Source organism: Crassostrea angulata, chromosome 7 (genome assembly GCF_025612915.1).
Source record: "Crassostrea angulata isolate pt1a10 chromosome 7, ASM2561291v2, whole genome shotgun sequence".
In the NCBI taxonomy this organism is placed as follows: domain Eukaryota; kingdom Metazoa; phylum Mollusca; class Bivalvia; order Ostreida; family Ostreidae; genus Magallana; species Magallana angulata.
This window is the reverse complement of record NC_069117.1, coordinates 54,602,249-54,624,183: the sequence shown is the minus strand read 5'-3', so window position 1 is coordinate 54,624,183 and position 21,935 is coordinate 54,602,249. Positions and strand designations below refer to the sequence as shown.

Here is a 21,935-nt window from a genome sequence, read left to right as displayed (position 1 = left end):
TGTATGATACAATATTATAGAATATACAATATTGTATCATAGGATACAATATAATATTTTCAATATCTTATGTAATTGTATCATGTGATAAAATAATAAATTAAAAATACAATATAATATTATACAATATTGTATCATAATATACAATACTATACATCACAATATCATATTACAGTTAAATAAACTATGCAAGTTTGAAATAGTACTATCATCTATTAAACATGTGACCTGTTCCAAAAAACTTAAGGTATTCAATGTATAATGAAGGGATATTGAGCAATTTTGAATCATTTTAAACCAGTTAAATATGTATTGCTAAATAACAATGAAAGTGAAATGAACCAAATTCACATGACTGACAACATATAAGAAGCCGGTCATTTAGCACCTTAAATATTTTTAAAGAGTTATCTCCCCTTGTTGAAAAAAAGAAAATTTTAATTTCGTCAAAATATCTGCGGTAAATGATTCATTTTATTTCATGTTTTAATAAAGAGAAAGTTTATGCATGTATTAACCAAGAGAGTTTTACAAATTTCAAGTTACTTTTTACAATTTTTTATTAAAACATATGTTGCCCATAGACTTCAATGCAAAATTCAATGTGTAATTAGTTGGACCATAATCAATATTTTGAAAATTCCTTTGGTGGAGTATTTTTATTTGATAACACCTTCAAAATGATATCATGATTAAGAATATCGGACCATTCATTTATTAGGTACAAAATGTGGTCGTTATACATCGAATACCTTAACTTTATCCAGCATCCGAAACCTATGGCTCAGACTCAGCATTCAAGCCTGTCAGGTGCATCAGTATCATAAGACACACCATCCATGGAAGTCTGGTGAAGTAAGGACAAGTAATAATTAAGATATCATCATCAGAAGGCACCAGTTTCAAAAACTTTATTTAACCAGCTCTTAAAACCTTAACCTCCTCCAGCATCTGAAACCTATGGCTCAGATTCAGCATTCAAGCTTGTCAGGTGCATCAGTATCTTAAGACGCATCATCCATACAAGTTTGGTGATGTTAGGACAAGTAATAACTAAGATATAATCATCAGAGGGCACCTGCAACAAAAACTTTAACCAGCTCTTAAAACCTTAACCTCTTCCAGCATCCGAAACCTATGGCTCAGATTCAGCATTCAAGCTTGTCAGGTGCATCAGTATCATAAGACGCATCATCCATACAAGTTTGGTGAAGTTAGGACCAGTAGTAACTAAGATGTAATCATCAGAGGGCACCTGCACAAAAACTTTACCCAGCTCTTAAAACCTTAACCTCTTCCAGCATCCGAAACCTATGGCTCAGATTCAGCATTCAAGCTTGTCAGGTGCATCAGTATCATAAGACGCATCATCCATACAAGTTTGGTGAAGTTAGGACCAGTAGTAACTTAGATATTGCTATCAATGGGCACCTGCAACAAAAACTTTAACCTGCAACAAAAACCTTAACCTCCTCCAGCATCCGAAACATATAGCTCAGACTCAGCACTCAAGCCTGTCTGGTGCATCAGTATCATAAGACACACCATCCATGCAAGTTTGGTGAAGTAAGGACCAGCAGTAACTAAGATATTGCTATCAAAGGGCACCTGCAACAAAAACTTTAACCTGGTCCAAAAACCTTAACCTCCTCCAGCATCTGAAATTTAGGACCCAGATTCAGCATCCAAGTCTTTCAAGTCTATAAGTAGGTCCAGATGCATCATACATGCAAGTTTGGTGAAGATAGGACAAGTAATAGCTTAGATACAGGACCTGCAACAAAAACTTTAACCAGGTCCGGACGCCGACGCCGACGCCACCGCCGACGCCGACGCCGAGGGTATAGCATAAGCTCCCCTTGACTTCGTCTCGGTGAGCTTAAAACGAATATAACGGCCGACCGGAAGTGACGTCATCAACAAAAATGTACATGATAAAAGACCTTGATATTTTGTATTATTCGTGAAATTTTCATAAAAACCCATGGTAGCATATTTGAGATATTTGAGTTTTAAGAAAAATGTTAAGAAAAAAAAGAATAATAATAGTGAAAAATAGAGAAAAAGAAACCTAACAAAAACAATAGGGTCTTCCGTTGGAAACGGAAGACCCTAAAAACAAAATGAAATGCTACTTCATTTTCAACTTTTCATTGTATCAAAGTCCGTCATTCGTTTATGATTTGTTTAACTGAAGGTTTTATAAACACCATTTGAATTACCTTGAGATTCTGGTGATCTTGCAGACATTATTTAATAAATTAAGTTGAAATAATATCGTAGTGGTGTCATGTTTATCAGTTCTGGATAATACAAGTTCGTTCCATGCTTGAATAAATTCGAAACATGATATTATGGTGTCTTTGAAGTCATTTTTGCCCAAGTTCATTGATCAATGATACACTGTTCCCGGGGTTTTATATCATTCTATATTTCTATCCGAGAAACATAACGGTCGATGTCTATGATGTCTACTGTCCAGGATCACCAACAATCAAACATTTAAGGAACATAGAATTCGTTCCTAAATCCTCTTTTATATTCTGCAATGATTATCGATGCTTTCTTGATCTGTTCTACCAAATTACTAGTAATTTCATTTATGACGTTAACAAAAAATAATAAACTTTGTAAATCAAAGTTAATCTGCATTGATAAGGTATTTAAAATCTCTGTTGCAAATTGCCGTTGATGCTGGGGTTATTTTTCCAGGGCAGGGAAAAACGAACGAGTCACATGAATTTTTACGCGATTTAGAAGACACGTTCTCTAGCTGTGACTCTTCAAATGTCGAATAGCTGAATTTGAGGTTATCTTGTGAACCAAATGCATTCAATGTGACAACACAGAGCAATTCGAAAAAGGAGGATACTTCAATGATTTATATATGAAATAACTGAATATGAGACACCAGTGTTAAAAAACAGCTGTTCTAGCTGACTCGGTCTTTGGTAATATTCTTATTTGGTGGGGGGGGGGGGGGGGGGGGGTCCATGAGTAATTGTTTTATACACCTTTTTTTATTTGAAAAAACCACACACATGTTTTTTATTCTTCGTTAGTCAGTCTACACAGACAGTAACAAGACAGGAAATACTAATTCAATACTATTTATTTAACCTGATAAATTTACATTTGTTCCCTACACAGTTCAGGTTTCACATAAATAGCTGCTTTGTCCCAAATTTTGCACACAATGCTAAGAAAACCATCAAGGACACATTGATAAAAACTCGTTAAAACCTGGATCATTATCGGTTATACTGCACAGGATAACCTTAAACTAATACAAGACAACAGAGAAATACGGTAAGTTACCGGGTGCATGGTACAGGCGAGTCACTTAGGTTTTTTTCCTCACTGTATCTTGACTTCAGTCATCACTGGCAGCTGGAATGGTACCCTGCTAGGGTCAATTATTTTGAATCGCGGACAACTTTGGGGTTGTTTAATACAATTTTTAAAATAATTGAATTCTTTATCCGGCTTTTACACAGCAAATCCACAAAAATATCCAAATTATACATTATATCAATATCAGTAGCATTCCTGTACCTTTTCAAAGAGATTATTACCATAATACATAAACACAACAACAAAAACAAAATTTTGCTTTTTTTTCGTAGTATTTGCAATAAATTAAAAATACATAATCAGAGAAAAGACTATAAAATTATCATTTAAAACAAAAGACCGTACTTTGCATTTTGTGAAAGAACTTTACTCTATATAAATGAAATGAATGTAAACCCCCCCCCCCCCCCCAAAAAAAATATATAATAAAAATTGTTGAAAATGGGACCATGTTTGGTATTTTCTGTATAGGTTTGAGTTGACACTGTCCATTCTGTGAGTGAAAGAATTGATCGAGGCTCGTAGAATTGAAATTTATCTTGAACTCTTTCGCGTTTTGTTTTTCTATTTTGTAATTTATGAGTAAATCAAAACCCAAATTCGCCCGTTAAGCTATAAAAAAAAACAGAATAAGGGATAAGTGTTTTCATTTATTTGTGGATATTTGTGGATTGTATGTTTTGAGTATGAATGTTGAAAGATCGATTGACAAAAACGAACAAAAAAATTATACTCAAATTACTGTAGTGCAAAAATAAGTACTGATTTGAGTCAATTACAAATCCTATCAAATTCATTAGATGAAAAATAATTGTAAAACTAGTATTTTTTTAAAAAACGAATTAACATGGCTTTACAAAATCAGTTTGTTGTTATAAAATAAACAATATGTATACAACTGCATTAAAATAGTTTATGAGTCAACATAATTTCCTGTTACTTAATTGTGTTACATGTATTTATATATCAGTATTTCATAATAGCGTCTAGTATATATAGAAGACATCCTGGAATAAATCCTATTCATTCACCACTATGCAATAAAGCTGTAACTAAGTGCATTGACCGACTAGGTTATTTTTGATAAATGATTCCACAAACGAAGTTTGACATAAATCAATTTTTGAGTCGTTTTCATTTCCTTGTAAAGAATGGTAACTCTCGTAAAATAGCTATTAAAGAGTAACAGTTGAGATTGGTGGTCGTTTGATACTCGTTATAAATCTCTGCATTTTTTTAGCTTGACGGGCCATGGAGTTACAGTAACTTGCATGCTTTGTTTTATGCTTGCTAACCTGATTTCCTTAAAAAAAATTTAAAAGTATTTTATAAGGAAAAATTCTTAGAACACTCACTATTAAAATCTCTACATTTCCTCTTTACTTACCTCAATTTTCTCTTTAACACCTTCACCACTCTGCCAACTACGTAAAGCGAAGTCTGTTACATTCACATGCAAATAGAATCGTCTTTCTTGCAAGGGCAGATGAGGGTGTCTGAAGTTCTTAAGCAGCTGTCAGTTATTTAAAAAAAAAAAAAAATTCCCCTGAAGTATCTCAATGTAAAAATGTGCACACCTCTCAGGTCTCTTTTACGTTTAGTTTAGCCGTTTATGGTTCACTTTATATTATTAACCCTCAGGTAAATATAGGCAATTGCTGTGCATTATTTTTTGAAAAGACATTTTTTAAAAGATGCCAATCTTATTGTCTTTTAACAATTTTTAATTGTCAATGAGTCCTTGTCTTACTGTCATAAACCGAATTGAGTGTCATATAAATGGAACACAAAAATAAAATTGAAATGATGTATTTCGTTGAATGGCCTAATGATAAGAAGAAGTAATGATAATATCCTCGCTTTCTTACACTAGTTCTGTTTCTCGGAACGGCCTGGACAGATTAGAAGATGACAGGAAGTCCAATTCATTTTACATGTAGTCACGTCCGGGAATCTCCACAGCGGAACTCGCTCTCTCACACAACGAGAATCTTTTACTCAAACATTCAATTAACACATTAAGAAATTACATGTATAACACTCTCACACCGGTGACTCTTTGATGGGAGAAATGACACTAATCTCAAGCAAAACAAACAACACGTTTTACTCTTTGGCTTTGTTTACGGCCTTCATGGGGATTAAAAGATGTTTTCAATAAACAGGGAATTAGAATTAGAGTAAAAGAATATGTCGTGTTGGAAATTGAGATTTTACATTAAATTTACAATGTGAATTTGGTTCATATCTACCCTGCAATTATTCTGGAGAAGAGAAAACCTGACAGATAGAAACATTTTAACAAGACCTTGGACTTTCAATTGGGCGCAGCTATCTATTTCTTGCGTCAAAAAAAGTTAAAAATGACACGGTTTCAAGCAAAATATGCACCGATTGCATAAGCCAGACAAATCCTGTTGATTTCAAAGAGTCTTGGCTGAATGGCCAGCAATGAAATAGACAGACCTACGTCACAGTGCCGTTTGACACAACTACCCAAAGTCCAAGCTCCTGCTAAAGTGGTTCAAAATTTTTATCAGAAAATCTTTACTAAGTCTTTTGCTCAGGTGAGCTAAAAAAAAAAACTCAATTAAAACAATAGTCATTAGATTACCCCCTCTTTTATTGTGACGACGTGTACCAGTAAAAGTGCTCACGGTCCGTATAAAACAATTTGTATTGTATAATACAATAAGACAGTTATCACAACATTTCATAAATGATATGCTTTCACAAACAGTAAATTGTTTGCATAAATAATGGCAGTTTACATTCATAGAATGAAAATACACAACTCAAATCCCACAGCAGTACAGTTACATTTTGTTTCTGTTTATGAATTCAAAATTGTCCGTCACAGAAAGGTCCTAAAAGCGGACTTTTCCCGGGACAAATTTTTCCACCAAGTCTGAATAATACTTGGCAAGACTTTCGACATCCGGAAGATCGGAACGTTTGGTATATAGGTCGAATTGGTTGAACTCCAGCACCCATTTCTTCATCTCCATGTCCTTGTTGTTACATAGATAGGAGTAGGCGTCGCTGGTGTGCCAAGGATAGAATGAGTGGAAGCGGATGATGTAGAGTGCCTCGTCTGGCAGACTGTGGGGGTGGTTCATCAGTACCCGGTACATAAACTCGTCGTGACCCCACGACATCAACACTTTGTCCAGGCCACAGTTCTCCTCGTAGATCCCCAGCCTCGTGTTCAGTTTCTCGTCATACATGTCTGGGTTGTCTTTAAAGCTTTCCCGCCCAAATACTATGCTGTCGTCTGGAGCACAGCCGACGACAAATGTGTCCCCGACTGTGGAGAACTGGGGCTCTCCCCAAAGAGCCATGACCTTTCCAAGGTCGTGGATCAACCCCGTAACCTGCAGCCATTCTTTGTCGGGGTGTTTCTCCCGAATTCCCTCCGCCGTTTGGAATGCGTGATATGCGTTAGGAATGTCGACATCTGGGTCACTTTCGTCTTTAAATGAGTTCAAACAAGCAAGGGCCTCCATAATTGTCATTTCAGCGTGATCAAACTTTCCTGAAATAAGCAATATTTTTATTTAATTTAATAGAAATAATTAAATGCAATCTGGCCGATAATTTTTGTTTACAGCCATAATATTTTATGCAGGTTGACAAAGCTCTTTATACGGACATGCATTCAATAACCAATGCTATCATATTTGTGTATTTCTTGGAACGTTATTGTATTCTTTTAAACCTTGGGCTATTTGCCAAGTGTTATTTTTAAGACCACCTGGATTTTATTCAAGTGCATGAATGTGACTGCATCTATTTTGCATAATACACGTATTATGATGAAAATCCCGACTTTGTATGACTTTTCGTGACTCAATGGCTGGTTGTATGCATAAGCTAATACCTGTACAGATATGGATAAGGAAAGCACGGGAGTCGTGATCTGGTGTAACGAACCCACTCGTCCTTTTTAATTAAAAGTATACTAAATGCACGACCTTACAATAAAAAACGAGAACTGCTGTCAGGGTTGTGTATGCCATAAAGAAAGGCCGGACACCTCCCAACCCACCCTGAAATATGTTTATGCATCAACCATGTGCCCTTGGGGAGGGTGGTCATATACATTAAAACAATAATATAATCATGGTTAATATATAAAAAAAATAAATGAAAAAATTGATAAATTAAATGGTTATAATGTCCAGATCCATTTGACAAGCTTTGCCAACTGTATGCAAAATTATTCATGAATGAAATATAATTAATGATTCGCTTCTTTGATAAATCGCAGGGAAAGTTTTTATAACATTAAAAAAATCATTTTATCGTTGGGGGAGGGGGGCAGGGTAGATATGAACCAAACTCCCCCTCCACCTGGAAAAAATCCTTTATCTTTATATCAGCATATTCCTTCTCTCTAAAGAACCGTTTATATATACATGTATATACATCTTTAATACATTGATCAACAATGAACATAATCCTGTGTTAATTAATTATGTATATCTATAGCAGCTGTGTATATATATAGTGCATGTTGCATAAAGACATACCCCAGTATTCCATTTTTTGCCGGACATACTCCAGTGTCTGTTTAGTGTGCATTTGTCGGTAAGTCTCCACTACATGAGCTGGGGTAGTATGGATGTTAAAATTCCGGAAATCTTCCTTCTTTTTATGCTCGGGTCGATACTCCGAGGGATCTTCCAACAAAATGGGTTTATCTGGAAGAGTGACATTTTCTGGGGGAGTAAGGACTTGGCTGGACATCTTTGGTTGTTCACCCCTCTATCGACAACCGCTAAATAACATCCTGCTCTCCTTGCAGGCAAATTATAAGGTGAAATATCTAACCGGTTTGAACTGCATTAAACATTCGAGCTGTTACACGCTACAGTGTTTACAAACATGACGTATGTTTTATTAATATAGGTCAGCTATAGTCAGTTTCATATTAGATCTCTGATACATTGAGTCATACAGAGCTTCAATTCGTTTAAAGAGCGTTGTAATTAACAAAAATATGTACCGTTTTCTAGATCATATAAATTCAAAAATCAAAACAAAGAGTAAAACCGTGATCGAGTTTTAAGATATTGATTCATTCATAATTTTGAGATATACTTTGCATTAAATATTTTAAAATTTTCAGCTTAACAGTCAGAATAAATTAAAAGAGACTGATCAACCAACTTCATTATTGTTTCAAAAAAGATATACGCAAATTAATTTATAATCAATTGTTAGTTTTAAATTTTTAAAATTTTGATTGTCAAATTGTTTAAATTGACTTAAGGGTGTTGTTTACTCAGGGTTTCAGTTCTCAAATTCGGATTGTTATAAAGTTCAATGTAATAAGTAAAATTTGTACAAAACAAAAAAGTATTAATAAAATGAATTAATATTGACAAAACATTTGATATTTTTACTTTATAACGGAATAAGGCTCCAACAAAAATAGACTTTTAGCCAAACAGAGGAAATTCGGACTAAATTTTGCAGATTTTGTTTTCCGCTAAAAATTTTTTGGCAGTACTCTAATATTGAAAGTTAAGATTGTATATTTAAGTCTATAAAATTTTTCATATTTTCTGCTGGTTTTACCTTACTTATTCATTAAAATAATTGTATGGCACGAATTGCGAAAATATTAAAACATGCTTAAAAACGATAAAAGACACCATATCTCAAAATTTTGATCATTGACCTCATATAAATTTTATGCCAACAGAATAAGGTCAATATAAGTAGTTCAATGCTATAAATGTTTGTGTATTATCATCATTCAATTTTTTGCAAACTTAGATCAAAAATGGGTAGGAATTTGAAAACTGATAGAGGAAATTCGGACTGGAATATTTTTTCGAATTGTCGCTGAAATCTTAATGTTTTGTACCTATTTAGTGCCACTGCCATTCATAAAATGTATAACATTTTTTTTTAAGTGCTTTATTATTTGAAATATATTTACAATTAAGAAAATTTCAATTGTATTGTAAAATTTTATGGGATTTTTCTTGATTTTTAAAAAAATATTCAATGGCCATTTACTCAAAAAGTAGGTCATTGACCTACTTTTTTGAAAGTGAAAAATAACACTACAATCAAAGGTCTATAACATACAATAGATTGGGTTTCATTATCATCAGTGGCATTTTTTTTCATTCTGAGTAAACGTCATCCTTAATTTAGGTATTCTATACATGGGATATTAGTTGAGTCTCACGGGAAATCGCGTATTCCACTTGATTTACCGGGTGAATTGAATTTTAGGTTCTGTGCATATCATATGATTTTAGATATGTAGTTGGAAGAAAATTTCATTTCAAATTAATGTACGATGATATTCAATGAAAATTTGCACAATGCAATTTCAAGTTTAGATTCCACAACCGTTAATTTAAAAAAAATGTATTGTTCACTGTATTCAATAGCAATTAAGCAATTTTTAAATTACATCATTTTTTGTGAATACATGTAAATCTCGTGATAAAAAGGATGTCAGAGAGACATTTATATACAGAGGTGAACGATCTTGTTAGGATTCCACGTCTATTCTGGATAATGAATTTCAAAAGCATTAGACATAAGTTCTTTCAAGTGACGATTTTTATAACAATTATTAACTAGGCCATCCTTATCAAAGAAAAATTAATTTTTATTGAAAACAATACACGTTTATAAAAGTTAGCCATAGTTACTACTTAAAGCTACAAGATTCGCCTATTTCTAAACAATAAAAAGTTTTCTTTGGTGTTACATGCAGGTAGAAAGTTGACAAGCATTGCAGAAACAAATAGAACCATTTTAACAAGACATTGGACTTTCAGTAGGACGTAGCTATTTAATTCTTGCGTCAAAACAAGTTAAAAATGACGCGGTTTCAAGGGAAATATGCGCCGATTGCGTAGTCTTAGTTCGAAGTGTATATAAACCGCGTTAAATAGCATTCGTGAAATACAATGTATTTTACAACTCGATTGCTGTTAGCAATTTAAATTTTTAAAAAATGCCCGATCTTAAACATATTTTAAAGATAACGTTATATTATTAAAATTCTTTTCTATGTATTTCAATTTTTTCAATACAGTCTAAAACTTTACATATATACATGCATAAAAAAATTATCTCAAAAGAGCATATTTACTTAATCAGTAAAATACAGCCCGATTCTAATTCTGTTTGGATCAGACTATAGACTGTAAATTTTGAAGGTTAATCAGATGCACGTGTAATTCCTTTTTTGACTTATTATTAATGGTTGGCCTGATTTCCTGTAAAGAGTCGCGGAGTTCTTAAGAAGTCGACAATTGCTCTATCAAGTGGAAACTCTTATAATGCCAATAAACCCTGAGGCTCAAAGTTGAAATAGTTTAATAATCGACTTTGAAAAGTCTCGTATCACTTTAAATTACCTTTCAAGTAACATTAAATGATTTAAAATAAAATTTGATTGTGTTCTTCATCTTAATTTGTCATAAATGTTAATATATTGTCGTGAGGAAAACTTGTTTTCAAATTAACTAAAATTATATTTTTGAATATTTTGATTTACCATTTAATAACTTGTAAGTAAAGCTATCAAATCTTCTTTTAATCCGATGGCATGTCTCAATTTACTTTTCGGAGTAAGTGTTATGTAATATTACATATATTATTTACCTTCTGTCAGGGTTGCTAAAATCTATGTCTTTTATGTTTTGTCATCTATTACTCTTGTAAGTAATTGATCTGTTAGGTAAATTGTGTAGGTGAAAAAGTAGGATTTTATTAGATTGCTCAAAGCTAGCTATCCTTTGTGTTCAGATTAAGTATAGTCCGAGTTTCTATCACCTCTAATGTGTTGTCAAATTGTTATGTAATCAATTAGCCATCATCATGCGCGCTTCGTATGAACACATGTGCGCTGGTGACTTTTACACCCCTAAACAAAAGAATAATTTAAAGAAAGAATTTCATTGGTTAATTCTTACAAAATCGCATTTTCGGCAAACTGGGTACGCGTCCCCGTGTCGGTCACTTTTCCATATTGAATAAAACCGCACGGACGTAAAACCTTATTAATCTTCATTTTTCATCTATATTCAGGTAAATATGACTATTTACTTTATTTTATATTGGAATTATTATTGGTTTATTATACTACTCATGTTTTTATCATGTTGAATAGATACCTATATACATAGATATATAAACTTTATAATTATTTTTCTATGCATAAAGAATGTTAGGCTTAATTATTTTGAGTTGTAAATTGCTTTTAAATATTCTTTGTAACTGCCTAATATAACATTAGATTGATCATAATTTGCACGTTTATTATTTTAACTATGTACATATGTTATTTAAGTCTTATGATTTTAATTTGTTTAAAATTGCTCATATAATGTAGCGTAGCGGTTACGCAGGCAAAAATTTGTGTAGTTAGATTATTAGTAGAAATTAGAATCGGGCTCGACATGTTAAAAATATATTTTCTTTGTTTACAACGACTGTCACTCTACAGACTGTTATCGTCAATTGACTTACATACGTGATGTTAACATTGTCTGAAACGCAAGTAAGCTATTGATTGATTGTTTTTGTACATCGGAAATGTTAAAGTATTTTTAGAAATTGTCGATCGTACGCGATTTGTGTGATAACTCATGTGCGCCAAGTTACAATTCTGTGAGTAGATCACGCCCGATCTAAATTAGGTGTTTGCGTTATAATGTTAATAGTCGATGTCTGTGTTCTTTTTATATTTTCAATGTCTCTTTTATGATTTGAATTAAAATTAATAATTGAATGCATAAATCTTAATTCAAGCTATTTCTATTAATTTTTGGTTTGGTATTGAATATTATTTTGAAGCTTATTTGAATTTATGAATTCTTCACATTGTATAAATTACTGTTAGGGACATTGTTTGTGAGGGCCTTGAGCCACATCTAGTTTCATTTGATTTTATGTTTTATAATACACTTTTCCATATTGAATAAAACCGCACGGACGTAAAACCTTATTAATCTTCATTTTTCATCTATATTCAGGACTTCTCCTTATCATTTGATAAGAAGCGCCATTGGCCAAAAAGAAGGGAAGATCACTGGTGGAAGATTACGGTTCGTCTCAACACCTCTCACAACAGCAACAGCGAGTATTCCCCTACTACTAAGTTGTTCATTCCATCCGAGAGCTATGCCAGTAACAGGAACTCCATCCAACACGGTGGTCAACAACCGTGTGACGAAGGAAAGACTTGAAGAGGCAGTTGCGGAATTGAATACCAATATTCAAGCAAAGGAAAGGCAACTACAAGCAAAAGACCAACAGCTGAACGACAGAAATGAGTATATCCTGCAGCTAGAGGAGCAATTACAAAGGGCAGAAGCAAGACGCTCCAGGGACAACGAACAACCAGCCCGCATTCAAACAGTCAATATTGAGAATGAAGATGACAGACATCCCCCACCTCCACCTCCTCCTCCTCCTCAACCCCGTCCAGCCAACCCGCTATACCAAGAGGAAGCTATGATTCCCAGGATCCCAGCACCACAACTACCTAAGTTTGATGGAAGAGGATCAGCCACAGAATGGTGGATGTCGTTCATGGCCTTCATTTCATTCACCAACATCCCGGTCGTGAGAGCCATCCAAATGTTGCATTTCTACTTCACTGGGATTTCCCTACAATGGTTTACATTCCTGGATCCCGTGAAGAAAACATCGTTGGAAATGTTCAAACAGGCCTTTTTCGATCGGTTCAAACCATCCTCTCCCATCAACAAAGACCTTCTGAGGATTCAACAGCAACCAGGAGAAGGCGTGGAAGAATATTTATACAGAGTGAGAAAATTGGCCACAGATTCCACCATGGATGAATTGGCAGTGACGGAGTTAGCCAAGGATGGACTGCATCAAAGACTCCGTGAACTTGTGGTACCTCAGCGACCAACAACGTTGGACCAGCTAAGGGAGCAAGCCATCCTGGCAGAGGATGCAGTGGATTTGAAGCGATCAACATCCAACCAAATTCCCAGTGCAGACTCGCAAACAAAAGGAACTGTGGATACCGCACTAGTGGCAGCCATACAAGCAGCAATGATGAACATTATGCCAGCCACTGTGAGTCAACACAGACAGGATGAGGAAGTTAATGCAGTATACAGTCCTCGCCCCCACCATCAGCGGTCCAGCAGAAATCAATGGCCCAGACGAAGAGGTCCCTGCCTGCGATGTGGTGGTAAGTCCTGTTTTGATAAGACTCACTGTCCTGGTTTTAATTCTCAATGTTCATTTTGTGGAAATGTTGGTCATCTAACTCAAGTATGTCACCTGAGATTACTAGAAAATGCTACCCAATTTCAAAAATCAACATAGGGATTCGAGCCTGTCCTTAGACAGCCGTCTCAGGATGGGCATAGTGGTAATGAAATTTGCTTAGCTACAACTCTGAAAGAAAATAAAGTGCTAATGAATGTTGGTGGTCAAAATGTTAGGGCTTTGCTTGATACAGGTGCAAGTATTAGTGTCATGAGTTCAAATTTCTTAAACAAAACTAGTTATCATAGTGCTAAATTGATAAAGCCACAGCATCAGAAAATTAAAGGTGTCACTGGTAATTATTTGAAAGTGCTAGGAATGCTAGATACTAACTTAGAAATAGATGGTGTCAGTTTTCAACACAAAGTGCATGTTATTCAAGATCTTCACCATTCTTTTATTTTGGGTTTAGACTTCCTCACTGCTAACCATGCTCAAATAGATTATGACTCTAACACACTAACAATTAACAATGAACATGTGTGTCAAATCATAACAAACTCAGGTTTAGCAAGAACTACAAAATCCATTGTCATCCCAAAACGATCAGAAATGATGGTTCCTGTTCTGATATCAAGATGTAGGAATGGTGATCAAGTGCTATTAGAACCACTTCCATCTCTTATGAAAAATTTTCACATCACAGCTGCTAAATGCCTAGTGAAGGTGCAAAGTAGAAAAGCATATTTGAAGGTTCTTAATCCTACATACAGTGATGTGAGATTGAGAAACAATCAGAAATTAGCTACTGTTGCAGAGATTGTAGGTTCCAATGACAGTGCAACTGTTTTCTCCCTAGACTCTGACAGTGCTAATACACCTTCACAAAGAGTTGCTTCTAAAGATTCTGATAAATCTCATCACAAATCAAATTTGCAATTTGATTTGTCAGAATCAGACTTGACAGATTGTCAGAGAGCACGTCTTTTAACATTTTTGAATGATCATAAAGATGTGTTTTCTACAGATTTATCTGATCTGGGCAAAACTCACTTGTACAAACACAAAATTGAAACTTTGCCTGGATCAAAACCAGTTAGGAAGCAATTTTACAGGACATCCCCTCAGATGTCGAAGGAAATCAAGAAACAAGTAGATGAAATGCTACAAAATGATATAATTGAACCTTCGAACTCTGAGTGGCATTCTCCTGTTGTCATGGTAAAGAAGAAAAATGGACAGTTGAGATTTGCTTGTGATTACAGAGCTTTGAACAAGATCACAGTCCCAATGTCCTTTCCTCTTCCTCACCTAGAATCTGTGTTTGATGCAATTGGGGACACAAAAGCCAAATTCTTTACGAACTTAGACTTTCGGTCAGCATTCTGGCAAGTTGAAATGTCACGTTGCTCCAAACACAAAGCAGCTTTTATCACACAAGATGGTGTGTATGAATGGAAAAGGATGCCATTCGGTTTGATGAATTCACCTATTTCCTTTCAGACACTCATGTCTGGTGTGTTACGAGAAATGAATTTCAAATCTGTCTTGGTTTACATTGATGATGTTTTGATTTTCTCGAAGGATTTTGATTCTCATTTACAAGATCTAACACAGGTCTTTACAAAACTTCGAGATGCTGGCTTAACGTTACAACCATCAAAATGTCATTTTGCTGTAAGACAATTGAAATTTCTTGGTCATGTCATTTCTCGTCATGGAGTGGAAGTGGATTCTGAAAAAACTAAAGTAGTTAGCCAATTCCCTGTTCCAAAGAAACAAAAACAAGTTAGAAGTTTCCTCGGTATGGCTAACTACTATAGGAAATTTATTCACAATTATGCAAAAATTGCTGCACCTTTAAATGCACTTCTCAAGAAGAACTCTATCTTTATTTGGACCAAAGATTGTCAACAAGCTTTTGACACCCTCAAAAATGCCCTCATATCTGCTCCAATTCTTTCTTATCCTAACCCCGAAAAATCTTTTGTTCTTACTTGCGATGCATCAGACACTGCCATCGGATACTATTTGAGTCAGGTATCAATAGAAGGTAAGGAGCAGGTCATTGCATATGGTGGAAAGGCATTGTCAGCTCAGGAGAAGAAATACACCACGTCAGAGAAAGAACTTTTAGCAGTAGTCAAAGGAGTTCAAGCTTACAGGCCATATCTTGGTGGTGCTAAATTCACTGTATATACAGACCATAGGGCCTTGGTATGGTTAAAATCTGCCAAACATACTGGACGTTTAGAAAGATGGGCGTTGAAGTTACAGGAATATGATTTTGATATCGTTCATAGACCAGGTAAGAACAATTATGTTGCGGACGCATTAAGTCGATTGCCTTACCAAGATGATTCCGAAACAAAGGATCCTGACAACAAGAATCCTGAGGTAAGTACCTTACAAGTAGAAGAGGATACTAAAAACTCTCAGAGTATTCAGATCAACCTGTTCTATAACCCGGATGATACTGAAGTCATAGTCCTCCAAGAGGATCAGTTACAGCCAGTGGTAGAGGACACAAAGCATCTCTCTCAGTTACAACGAGAATGTGGCGACTTCAAGGATATTATCAATTACCTTGAAAATCAAACCCTTCCAGTGGACAAAGCAAAGCATGATGCCCTTGTAGCAGAATCAAGACACTATTCCATTACAAATGGCATCCTAACGCATCTATTCCAAAGAAGATGCAAGAGACAGCCAGAGGAGGATCGCTTCATTACCCAAATTGCTCTGCCAAAAGTACTACGTCTTGATGCCCTTCGACAGTACCATGACAGTCTTGCAGGTGGTGGCCACCTTGGAATTGAAAAAGTCAGAGCTTCGATCATACAAAAATATTTTTGGCCACGAATGCATCAAGACATTGTAGACTATGTCAAATCTTGCGCAAGATGTCAAAAAGCAAAAAGAAATTTCAATCCAACTAAACCTCCTATGAATCCCATGCCAGTAAAAGAAAAATTTGAGTGTTGGCAAATTGATATTTTAGGACCCCTTAATAAGAGCTCTCATGGATATGAATACATTTTGTTATGCATTGATGCTGGAACTAGATGGCCCGAAGCTTTTCCTCTGCGTTCCCAAAATGCAATGGAAGTAGCCACTGTTATATTTGACAACATCATAACCAGATATGGGGCTCCATCAATTCTATTTTCAGATAGAGGCAGAAATTTTATGTCAAAAGTCATTAATGCCCTTTGCGAAATCTTTGACATATCACAATACCATACTAGTGCCTATCACCCCAATACTAATGGTTTGGTAGAGAGACAAAATAGCGTTATAGCCCAGTCTCTGCGTGCCTATTGCGGCAAAGATCAGAAACTATGGCCAAAGTTTCTGTCTGGTATTATGATGTCATTCAGGAAATCTATTTCAGCCAACTCTACAGAATTCTCCCCATTTTTCTTAATGTTTGGTAAAGAGATGAGACTGCCTTTTGACATTGAACTTCAACCAAAGGACAACATGGCTGGTGATGCAAAACTCTACATCCAAGAGTTTATGTCCAACCTTAAAATTTATCACAAAATAGCCAAAGAAAATGAACTCTACCATCAGCAAAAGAACAAAGAAAAGTATGACAGGACAGCCAAGGTTCCAGATTTTAAACTTGGAGATCGAGTTCTTATGTCAATCCATCAGATACCCAAGGGACTGACAGCCAAACTGTACGACAAAGCACAAGGTCCATACCGCATTGTTAGATTAGGCCCAAATTATACTTATGAACTGAAACGTTTGTCCGACAACAAGCTTCACCCATCACTAGTAAATGCGATTCATCTCAAACATTACTATGATCCGGAAGAACACAGAGCTCACCTTATCCCTGACAACATTCCAGATGTCAACCAGCCACTGGATGATGTTTCTGATGATGAGGATGATCACCAACTGCAACAAGATCCCATACACACACAACCTTTGCCTGACTCTAACACTGATACACCTACTGATGCACAGGAAAATACACCTAACCTAGCTCCACCACAAACTGCTGATACACCCAACATTCCAGATTTCCAAACGTCAACAAAAACATGGAACATCAAAAGCCTACCATCAGCAAAATTCAAAAATGGAAGACGACTCATTCGAGTTGAATGGGAGAATGGAGACAGAACTTGGGAGCCAGATGAAAGCTTTAGTCCTGAACTCTTAGCAGAAATCAACAAGAAATTTACAAAAAATGGCAAAAGAAGAAAGACTTGCATGACAAAACCTTCCCTCCTTGATTCACAACTTTAACTTGGAAAAGTGAAGAAAAAAATCATTTATACAACATGATAAACAAAATGTAATATACAATGAATTTCTGTAATTCACAATTATGAACTCAGCTTTTCAGCAGTGGTTAAAGATTCAAAATCAGTTAACCGAGTTCCCAATTGTTTGTACAGATTAAAAAAAAAAACAAAGCATGTGCATACATGCAATAAATAACTGAACATTAAATTGTTCAACAGTAAACAAAATTCACCATTCATTCATCTTGGTACCCCCCCCCCAATATGTTACATTGTTTTGATTGAGGTAATTAATAGTTATTGGGATTATAATTCAAATCTAATTGGTATACCTGAGGATTTAATAGAGTTCATGAAGGTAAAATATCAGAAATTCGGTCGACCTTTTTCAAACTTACTTTGGACTTGCATTGATAATTTTTTTAATTCTTAATTTGTAATATTGGATATGGTAATGTCACCATCCAACAGTTTCTGTTGTTCATTAGTGCTAGATTGTTAGGTCTGATCAACCTCTCAGTCATTGACAATTACCACATCTAACATTTTTTTTTTCCCATCTTAACTTTTGTAGATTTCTGGTACACCTTAAAGCTCGTGCCTCTTCTAGTTTTGATTGTCTTCCCAATACTCATGGTTGCATCACAATCCCTTCCTAATGAGCAAAGAGTCATCTCCAGTTGTTCATTTGGTATAAAGCATGTTGCATATATTTGTTCTAATCTACCTTACTTCTCTTATTTACCACAAAGCTTAAATGGTGGTAATAATGTATTTAACAACTTAACAAACCTGTCCTCTCTCAAGCTTAAACAAACACCTGTACTTCCCTATTTTGAAACTTACAGTACCTTGATTAACATGTTCATGTCAATCTTATTACACTCATTGTCAAATAGCAGCTTCTTGTTCCCATTTTATTCATATCACCTGGTTTTTAACTTGTTGATTTGTGTACTTTTCATGCACAGAGTTAAAACATTAGCATTAGCTTTGTTAATTGTTAAGAATATTACCAGTGTTCACTCTCAATCACTGCCCTCATTCATTTATCATAAAGCTACTCCTGCACCTGATATCAAAGCATCTTCTTCCTTAGAAAATTTCTTCAAGTCTGAACTATCTTGGATTCATGCTATTTTGGTCATTTGTTTTATTATCATTTTTATTCTGTTAATTGTCATTTACTTTCTTTATAAATCTAAACCATCCAAAAACACTAAAGTCATTTTAGAGCTAACATCAGGTGGTGAATGTGTTATCATTCCATTAATAACTTTACCACTGTGTCCATCCTATTACCTAATTCAAAAACCAATCATTCATAGACTATCTGCATCTAATTTTACATCTCGTCAACTAAAAGCAGATTGGTCTCCTTTTGAAATTATTGATAAATTATCAAATAAATCAATTACAGTCCCTTCTCAAATTCCTGTTAATTATCTTATATATCGAAAATTACTCAAAATTTTGAAACAACCATTTTGTGCTTATGTCATGGTAACTCATCAAGGTTTTTCAACTGTAATTCAAGATCAGGTTGACTCAGGTGACATGCTTGACTTGTGTTAATTGCTATTTTTCTTTCAGCTGGTACAATTTTATATGTGTTATTTAATCCTTGGACAGTGGTCTTAAATGATTAACAGGACTGGTGTACATATGTTGATTATTTTTTTCCTTTTTTATGCCGGTGTAACCATGTAGTTTAGAATATTCATTTTTATTGGTTTATATGCTATATATATTTTTATGCATTTATCTTTTTTTTTTCTCCTTTATTTTTCACAAACTTGTTCCTTCATAAACTTACAGTTACAGATATTTTTACATTTTTTTTTTTTCCTTTTAATTTTTGGTTTGGGGACCAAACCTATCGTGGCAAAGGGGGTAATTAGTCATGGACTCATTGGCAATAAAAAATTGTTAATTAGTAAAAGACATTTGTCGTGAGGAAAACTTGTTTTCAAATTAACTAAAATTATATTTTTGAATATTTTGATTTACCATTTAATAACTTGTAAGTAAAGCTATCAAATCTTCTTTTAATCCGATGGCATGTCTCAATTTACTTTTCGGAGTAAGTGTTATGTAATATTACATATATTATTTACCTTCTGTCAGGGTTGCTAAAATCTATGTCTTTTATGTTTTGTCATCTATTACTCTTGTAAGTAATTGATCTGTTAGGTAAATTGTGTAGGTGAAAAAGTAGGATTTTATTAGATTGCTCAAAGCTAGCTATCCTTTGTGTTCAGATTAAGTATAGTCCGAGTTTCTATCACCTCTAATGTGTTGTCAAATTGTTATGTAATCAATTAGCCATCATCATGCGCGCTTCGTATGAACACATGTGCGCTGGTGACTTTTACACCCCTAAACAAAAGAATAATTTAAAGAAAGAATTTCATTGGTTAATTCTTACAAAATCGCATTTTCGGCAAACTGGGTACGCGTCCCCGTGTCGGTCACTTTTCCATATTGAATAAAACCGCACGGACGTAAAACCTTATTAATCTTCATTTTTCATCTATATTCAGGTAAATATGACTATTTACTTTATTTTATATTGGAATTATTATTGGTTTATTATACTACTCATGTTTTTATCATGTTGAATAGATACCTATATACATAGATATATAAACTTTATAATTATTTTTCTATGCATAAAGAATGTTAGGCTTAATTATTTTGAGTTGTAAATTGCTTTTAATTATTCTTTGTAACTGCCTAATATAACATTAGATTGATCATAATTTGCACGTTTATTATTTTAACTATGTACATATGTTATTTAAGTCTTATGATTTTAATTTGTTTAAAATTGCTCATATAATGTAGCGTAGCGGTTACGCAGGCAAAAATTTGTGTAGTTAGATTATTAGTAGAAATTAGAATCGGGCTCGACATGTTAAAAATATATTTTCTTTGTTTACAACGACTGTCACTCTACAGACTGTTATCGTCAATTGACTTACATACGTGATGTTAACATTGTCTGAAACGCAAGTAAGCTATTGATTGATTGTTTTTGTACATCGGAAATGTTAAAGTATTTTTAGAAATTGTCGATCGTACGCGATTTGTGTGATAACTCATGTGCGCCAAGTTACAATTCTGTGAGTAGATCACGCCCGATCTAAATTAGGTGTTTGCGTTATAATGTTAATAGTCGATGTCTGTGTTCTTTTTATATTTTCAATGTCTCTTTTATGATTTGAATTAAAATTAATAATTGAATGCATAAATCTTAATTCAAGCTATTTCTATTAATTTTTGGTTTGGTATTGAATATTATTTTGAAGCTTATTTGAATTTATGAATTCTTCACATTGTATAAATTACTGTTAGGGACATTGTTTGTGAGGGCCTTGAGCCACATCTAGTTTCATTTGATTTTATGTTTTATAATACACTTTTCCATATTGAATAAAACCGCACGGACGTAAAACCTTATTAATCTTCATTTTTCATCTATATTCAGGACTTCTCCTTATCATTTGATAAGAAGCGCCATTGGCCAAAAAGAAGGGAAGATCACTTGGACTCATTGGCAATAAAAAATTGTTAATTAGTAAAAGACAATATGTAAAGTTACAAGACTTGTATGGTTTCTGTATGCAGAGCATTCAACCCCGAACTAGGCCACAGATCTACATACATGTAGCTATTGCGTTGTGGCGACTCCAATGTGAATGATATATGTTGATATATATTACATAAGTATGGGTGTTCCTGTTTTTGAATACTCTTTTTTTATATGATAGATAAACAATTTATAAAAGAAAGATGGGGTTTTGAATACTTTTTTCTGATTTTATGATGAGAGAGAGAGAGAGAGAGAGAGAGAGAGAGAGAGAGAGAGAGAGAGAGAGAGATTTATTATTAGGATAAAAGATGTTGTGGTTGAATTGTGAAATATTAAACACCATGCATTTCTCTGTAACGGACCAGCGTCCTATATATTGTGTATGCGGTTTGATAAATTCTCCTTATTGTATTTGCCTATGGATTTGATATCTGCTAAACTTAAACAAATCTTCGTCCAATGCCAAAATCTGGGACTCCCCTGTCTGGAGAGGC

The 21,935-nt window shown here is 34.4% G+C and overlaps 2 protein-coding genes across 2 annotated transcripts; one reads left to right on the top strand and one right to left on the bottom strand.

Annotated features, from left to right (window-relative positions):
- Positions 1-5,955: 5,955 nt before the first annotated feature.
- Positions 5,956-8,233, bottom strand: LOC128157065 (inositol oxygenase-like). The gene is made up of 2 exons (XM_052819420.1): positions 7,887-8,233; positions 5,956-6,889 (listed from the first exon to the last, which is right to left on the bottom strand). Exons 1-2 carry the CDS (start codon positions 8,101-8,103, stop codon positions 6,222-6,224), a joined length of 885 nt encoding a protein of 294 aa, XP_052675380.1. The 5' UTR covers positions 8,104-8,233; the 3' UTR covers positions 5,956-6,221.
- A 2,704-nt stretch (positions 8,234-10,937) lies between these two features.
- On the top strand, positions 10,938-13,706 carry LOC128191468 (uncharacterized). The gene is made up of 2 exons (XM_052863547.1): positions 10,938-11,421; positions 12,369-13,706. Exon 2 carries the CDS (start codon positions 12,517-12,519, stop codon positions 13,696-13,698), a length of 1,182 nt encoding a protein of 393 aa, XP_052719507.1. The 5' UTR covers positions 10,938-11,421; positions 12,369-12,516; the 3' UTR covers positions 13,699-13,706.
- The last annotated feature ends 8,229 nt before the right edge of the window (positions 13,707-21,935 follow it).